This window comes from Sinocyclocheilus grahami, unplaced genomic scaffold, assembly GCF_001515645.1.
Source record: "Sinocyclocheilus grahami isolate Dianchi unplaced genomic scaffold, SAMN03320097.WGS_v1.1 scaffold80.1, whole genome shotgun sequence".
Lineage (NCBI taxonomy): Eukaryota > Metazoa > Chordata > Actinopteri > Cypriniformes > Cyprinidae > Sinocyclocheilus > Sinocyclocheilus grahami.
The window spans coordinates 892,471-900,163 of record NW_015505259.1 but is presented as its reverse complement, the minus strand read 5'-3'; the positions used below and the strand labels follow the sequence as shown (position 1 = coordinate 900,163).

Below are 7,693 nucleotides of genomic sequence, written 5' to 3'. Positions count from 1 at the left end.
CTTCGGAGACTGGGCTGCAGGGCAGTATTCCAACATGATAATGACCCCAAACACACCTCCAAGATGACCACTGCCTTGCTAAAGAAGCTGAGGGTAAAGGTGATGGATTGGCCAAGCATGGGCATCCTCAAACGGAAGGTGGAGGAGCGCAAAGTCTCTAACATCCACCAGCTCTGTGATGTTGTCATGGAGGAGTGGAAGAGGACTCCAGTGGCAACCTGTGAAGCTCTGGTGAACTCCATGCCCAAGAGGGTTAAGGCAGTACTGGAAAATAATTGTGGGCGCACAAAATAGACACTTTGGGCCCAATTTGGACATTTACATTTAGGAGTGTACTCACTTTTGTGGCATAACATTAATGGCTGTGTGTTGAGTTATTTTGAGGGGACAGCAAATTTACACTGTTATACAAGCTGTACACTCACTACTTTACATTGTAGCAAAGTGTAATTTCTTCAGTGTTGTCACATGAAAAGATATAAAATATTTACAAAAATGTGAGGGGTGTACTCACTTCTGTGAGATACTGTAAATAAAGGTGACTTGACTTGATTGTCTCTGGATTTTTTTTTTCCCACATGACTGTCTTTCTGGAGAATATTTATGACAATAACAGGGCCAATAAGCTTGTCTCAGCACTGTCCAACTTGAATCACATTGTTTGATATAATGGGTGGGGATCTGTGTAAATGGGATCAATCTTAGACCTAAATTGACATGCTCAATTTTAAAATGCAGACTAAGCTGTAAGTGTTTCTGAGTCAAATTGGGTGTGTAGATACCTGGAGGTTTTTTAACCAGTAATGGTATTGGCACATGTTGATACGGACATCACTTAAAGTCCTTGCAGTTTATAAGAATCAGTTATTAAATGAACTAGATGTTAATTTATTAGATTCTCTGATGGATTCAGTTCAGTGAAGCATTCATCAGACTGATTCAAACTGGTGACTTGTCTACTTGACCTATTTATGAAAAGAACTGGTTTACAGGAGTCCTTTTCTCTATAACAGACTACACTGTATGTTGATTTGAGTTCAGCCTGCAAAGGGTGTCACAATAGAAATATCAATAAATGTTGTTGTTTTTTTACATAATTTTTTGGTGTACAATCTTTTTAATAAATCATATTCAATACAGATTGCAAACTCATATTCACAACTCAAGGTAAAATGCTAAATTTTGCTGAATATACAGCACCAGGGGAACACCAGTGCTGAAAAGTAATGCAGGAAATAAAATAAAAATTTGACTACAGTTAAACTGAAAACAAACTGCAACAAAAGCATTTTGATTCAGTTAATTTCTTCTGCATCTCAGTTTTTCACTGAATAATGACAGATGAGGAAATGTTGGGCTCTCAGAGAAACCCTGTAGATAGAAAATCTAAATAAAACGGTTCTGGGTTTTGGTTATATGTGTCGAGATGCACTAGTGCTACTGTAGAGCTCCATTTGCCAATGAATTGGTGTGAATACTGTACGTGCTTTGGAGATCATCTCTCCTGGGTGGAGTTCATAGCGTCAACTATCGAGGCAGGGCAAATATGACAGAATGAAAGGGAACATGATGTGTGTCTGTTTGATGGCTTGTTGTCAAAAATGAACATACACGTGCATTACATGAGTTTGTGAGAAAATGTATTCTGGGATCATAGCTAGATTCAGATTTTGCAATTGACACACCTAGACAAGTGACTGAGCACACACAGGACAGCGATCTCCAGTCTTGTAGTGTATGTTTGGCTTAAGTTTGTTAAAGAAAGTCAACATTAATGAGTCATGAATAAAAGACAATTCAGCCTCTGTTACTCTAGTTTTAAAAGACAAAATACTACAAAGACAAAGAACAGCATTCTCACACGTCAATTTTTTTTTCTTACTATAAACATTTAAAAACTCAGGCAGCATTACTGCTACAGTATATGAATATGTGGGCCAGAACATATAAAAAATCACATATAATATAATATATATAATAAATATAATAAATCATAATAAATCAAATAAAAAAAAGTGCCCCTCTAAAAAGAAACACTACTTGTTTTTTTGTTAGCAAGAGTGGCTTTAAGCAATGCAGGCAATTTCAAAATGTCATTCAAAAGCAATGATGGATTACAACAAAAATATAACTTTACTCAAATATATAACTTACTCAACTGTACTCATCTACTCATCTTAGCATTAAACTCATCCTCCTTCAACTTTTAAACATATTGGTCATGAACTAATTTGATGCTTTTGAAGAACAACCACAACAAAAAGCAAATAATCTAAATCAAAGAAACCAAAATCTTCATGAATAAAAGACAATTCAGCCTCTGTTACTCTAGTTTTAAAAGACAAAATACTACAAAGACAAAGAACAGCATTCTCACACGTCAATTTTTTTTTCTTACTATAAACATTTAAAAACTCAGGCAGCATTACTGCTACAGTATATGAATATGTGGGCCAGAACATATAAAAAATCACATATAATATAATATATATAATAAATATAATAAATCATAATAAATCAAATAAAAAAAAGTGCCCCTCTAAAAAGAAACACTACTTGTTTTTTTGTTAGCAAGAGTGGCTTTAAGCAATGCAGGCAATTTCAAAATGTCATTCAAAAGCAATGATGGATAACAACAAAAATATAACTTTACTCAAATATATAACTTACTCAACTGTACTCATCTACTCATCTTAGCATTAAACTCATCCTCCTTCAACTTTTAAACATATTGGTCATGAACTAATTTGATGCTTTTGAAGAACAACCACAACAAAAAGCAAATAATTTAAATCAAAGAAACCAAAATCTTTGAGTAAAATATCAGTCAGTATGTTTCAAAACAAACTGGGAGGACAATGTCTTAACGGAGAACGGAGGCACATAAAGATCCTTTCTAGTATAGTCATTAACACTTTATTCTTTTTGGTTCTGCAGGTGTACTGATAACAACTGATTAAACAATCAAATGGGTTGCTGTGAGAAAAAAAAGTGTCAGTTTCATTGTTCAGGTGAGACAATGTGCAGACCTATTTTTGTAATGAGGTCAAAGTTTAGTTTCGCCCCTGCCATATTGTGGTCTTTGTAACTTTTTTTTTTTAGACAGGATCCTCGGTTTTGCCACATTATGTAGTGAAAATGAATACCCATTAAGAGAACACTGAGGTGGACAGGTAAATACACCCGAAGGTGGTGTTTTGTCTGGTTGCAACTAGTTCCTGCAATGTGCAAGAGCGTCAGATATCGGTCGTCTTCTAAGATCACAGTGGCTGTGCCAGAAGGTTACTGTTTCTACAAGTCTCCTTTCTAAGCTGGGCGTACTGGTGGATTTTCGGTGATAGTTCATACCCTGTCTGTTCCTCTATAAAGATAACAGTGAATCTGTGATATGGACTTCAAGAGTTGTTTTTAAACTTTGAATTAAAAATATTTAATAAATGTGTACAGCATTTTGTATCCATAAGATTGTGTTTATGCAATTAACCGTAAATCCAAGTTTCCTTACGATGTTTCCTATACAGACTCTTGACCACAAATATATATAGGATATAGGACTTGTCTTTAATACAAACCACCACCATCACCACCACAAAGAATGACAACCTGGGTGCACACATTTTCCTTTGGGAAACCACCCTCATTCATTCAGAACTTCCTTCTAAATCTTTATTTTTTTAACTATTATTTTAATTTCGCCCAAGAAGCAAATATATTCCTCACTTTGACAAAAAAATGCTTTGTCATGAGCTGCTAACAAACTGCAAACCTGCACTCTAAAAAATGCTGGATTAAAAACAACCCAACTTGGGTTATTTGGCAACCCAGCGCTGGGTAAATATTTGAAAGAACACATGCTGGGTTATTTTGGCCCAGCTGAAATCTGAGCCGGTGATGGGCTGCTGTTCGCCGGGGAACTGCGAACTTCAGACCACCACCTCGCATTTCACTCATAGCTGAAAGATGCCATGACTGACTCCATAACCTGCCCATAAACAAACAGTACTGAGATTAAAGAACACATTTTAACATTAAATTAAATTCTATTCAGTATTATATCAAATAAAATCAGTTTATGTTATGCAAGGCAAAAGGTGTTTCCATCATGCGAAACGACCGCTGCTGGCACATTTAGCTGACTGACATCCCGTCCTTGTGTTGCGTTGCGTAAAATAATATAATTTACAGCACAGTAAAGACTATAAATTATATAAAATGTATACAAACCTTTTTTAAGATGTGCACCAAATCTGCGGCGCTGAGAATCGCTCTCTCCTGTAGAGGACGCAAAAAGCGTGTGCACTGACTAACTCAGCAGCTGGGTTGTTTCGTGCCACTGTGGCCAACAAGCTGAACACAGCATTTGGGTTAAAAAATAAATAACCCAGCATTTTTTTAGAGTGCAGAAATTTACCCAGAACCTGGGTAAAAATATTAAAAACAACCCAGCATATTTTAGAGTGTGTTAAACGAGCCATTGTTCACATACATTTTAATGCAGTTTCTTAGCAAGTCTACTAAGTGGTATTTCTCATTTCCTTCTAAAAATGTTCTAAACCACATAGCATGCAAAAGGAAGTCTTGCCTGTAAGCTTGCTGAAGAACCTTTTGCATCGGGCACTGTTTCGCACTAGTAGTGTGTACGCTGCTGCATCCTCATCAAACTCTAGGTGGATACTCTGAGAGCCCAGACCCACCTCCAGATAGCGGAGTTCACACAACCGATGGCTTTCTCTTTTCCGCAGCCAGTCTGAGGGTTGCCCTCTGCAACAGAAATGAGAGACAGTGTAAGGAAACGTAAAAAACATGAAAAGAAAGTTAAGAGATGGAAATGGAAAGTGATATGCTTGTAAATCATTAGTAAAGCTAGCCATTTCAATTGTTTCTGTTAAAAACATTCAATTCAGGATTCGTGTATAATCAATGAGATTTAGTGGAGATGGCTTAAAGCTATAATCCGTTATGATTCAACTTTAACTAGATTTGTTAAGCCGGTAACACACTGGACAAAAAGCTCCATGTAGCGTCATGTTGAGGGTGTGACAACGCACACGCAGTATCGAACGCCAGACATCATTCTGTATTTGCTTTCAAAACTGAACCTATTACCATGTAGGCAAAAGTTAACTTCAACAATGAACAAGTTGGTAAGTATGAAATTGGCTGTATAAAAAAAACAGCAGTGCAAACAGCAATGCAAACTGAAAGATTACAAGGGTGATGTACTGTATATTATGTAAGCAGCATATACTTTATTCACTTAATATTCAGCAATATTATTGCATTGTTGACTGTACAGACAGCAATATTATTGACTGTACAGAAACCATTGGATGACAACTGAACAGAACTAGATGATGACATCACTGTTTTCAGGGCTGCTTTATAGCTTAATTGGACAAATTTTATAATTGATGATCTTTACACAGTTATTGAATGGAACTAATCAACACTAAGCTGACCTCAGCTGAACAATGACACTATTGTGTTGTAGAGCTGCTTTACAGCAGAATTGAATTAAAAACAATTATTATTAATATTATTATTAATTATTATTAAAGCATTTCAAAAAATGTGTATTGCATTATGTGCTATACAAATGTAGGTGACCTGACTTGATGTTAAGCTGTCAAATCACAAAACTTGAGAAAAAAGAAAAAAGTATATACACAATATACCTTCTAACCTAGTGTGAAGTCTGTATGCTCCATAAGAAATTTTAAGAAAACTATGTGTGTGGTGTGGAAGGATTTTGAGCCTCAGAAGTCGTAGTTGGGTGAGTGGCGCAGTACGTGCAAATTCATAGAAAATAATGTGTTTAACTTTTAGGACACTTTGTGTCCTCCACCAGACATGTGCAACCTCCTTTAAAGTTTTATGTAGGTCAACAACTGTTCACCCAAAAATATACATTTGCTGAAAATGTACTCTTTCATCAGGCCATCCACGATGTAGATAAGGTTGTTTCTTCATCAGAACAGATTTGGAGAAATTTACATCACTTGCTCACTAGTGAATAGGTGCTGTCAGAAATGGCAGCTGCGAGTTTGTAAGAAACAAATTAATCAAGGTATTTTAACTTTAAACTGTTGCTTCTGGCCAAAATGCCAGACCTTAATTCATAATAACGCATCATTCAGGGAAAAAGTCCATCCTCTATTGTCCTCTCACATTAAAACCACCAACAAATTTGTTTAGAACTGTTTTTGCTCGTAAATTATGCTTGATCTGTGCATATTTCTCTCCTGATGCAGCGGAAACGATTTCTTCACTAAAGGAAGCAATATTATGGATAGAGGACTATTTTTGCCGGAGGACTATTTTAGCCAGAGAACTATGTACGTCGGAGTAATAGTTTGAGGTTAAAAATGTATTTCTGATGAATTTATTATAAATACACAGCTTCTCACTTTACAAGAAGTTAATTGATGGACTGTAGACATGTCGATTACTTGTGGACTAGTATGATGCTGGAGGATGTCACTATGCTTTACAGCGGAGTCATTTCTTGTAACATCAACACTGGTATTGAACTAAACTCAATCAACACTGAACTGACTCAAGCTGAATAACGACATTGCTGCTTTTTGTAAAACTGCTTATAAATATCTGATTGATTAACTTCACCCTGTTATTGATCTGAACTAAGCCAACACTGAACTGACTTGAGCTAAATAATTACACTATTGTCTTTTAGAGCTACTTAACAGCAGAATCTTAACTGTCTACATATCTGAATTTTTTTTAATTGATTCTATGATTTACCTTTTTATCTTTGTGAAGTAGCTTTGACACAAGCTGTATTGTGTAAAGCACCACAGAAATAAAGATCCCATTCACCATTTACTGCAGAGGATTCATTCCTGAGCAAGTGACATATATGACTATGGTGTGTAGCATCTGGACCAATCAAACACACAATATATATTTTGTTTTTATATTTAACAAATACTCTGTAACCCCCCTTCAGTTAACAAGCAATACGAGGACCCATGAACCCTTCCCCCCGGAATGCGTAACACCCCTGGAAGCCGAACAGGCCTCTTTGTTGCATGGCAACCAACGCTGATATCACTGGGTTTATTGGCCAAAAGTATGTAAAGCAGGGAAAATCCCTGCATGTCCCAAGGAAAGGCAGAGTAGAAATGGACTGTGTTCTAGTTAATTCATAGGAAAACCGTTATTTGAATGAACACACATATTCTTCAGGCCATTGGGTATATTATTGTCATTGTGTATTTTGTCTTTGATATTTGTAGACTATTTTAGTATGCTTGTGAGGGAACCCATTCCTGATCATCCCTTTTCACTATATGTAATCTTACCTTGTTTAGTATCTATGAATTCGCCTTCTTATGATCGAAACAAGCGTGTATATTATATGCTGATACCTATGCAACATATTGATGTTCTAAGAATCTTTACTAATTTGTGCATTCACACCCAAGCAAATTACATATGCAAAACACCATGCTTAGAGAACAAAGGGTCGTAAACCCTCCAGCAATTGCCACCTCCCGCTAGGAAATTTCCATCTCTCTCATTGGACAAGCCCATCTTGAAAGGCGGGGATCTTCTCCGACCTTAAAGGCCACACTCCAGAGACCCGCCCCAGTCGGTGGTTCGGTCAGATGCAGATGAAGATGTGAGAAAACGCTTCAGGATATCAAAGATTGTGCCAGGCCTTTCGGCCTTG

The 7,693-nt window shown here is 36.6% G+C and overlaps 1 protein-coding gene across 6 annotated transcripts in view; it reads right to left on the bottom strand.

Moving 5' to 3' along the window:
• Positions 1 to 7,693, bottom strand: part of stk11ip (serine/threonine kinase 11 interacting protein) — a 43,338-nt gene that overhangs the window by 15,123 nt on the left and 20,522 nt on the right. For all 6 annotated transcript variants that reach the window (XM_016273636.1, XM_016273635.1, XM_016273634.1 and 3 more), the window contains exon 22: positions 4,583 to 4,761. In XM_016273636.1, the coding sequence (XP_016129122.1) occupies positions 4,583 to 4,761 (179 nt within the window). The remainder of the gene's footprint in view (positions 1 to 4,582; positions 4,762 to 7,693) is intronic.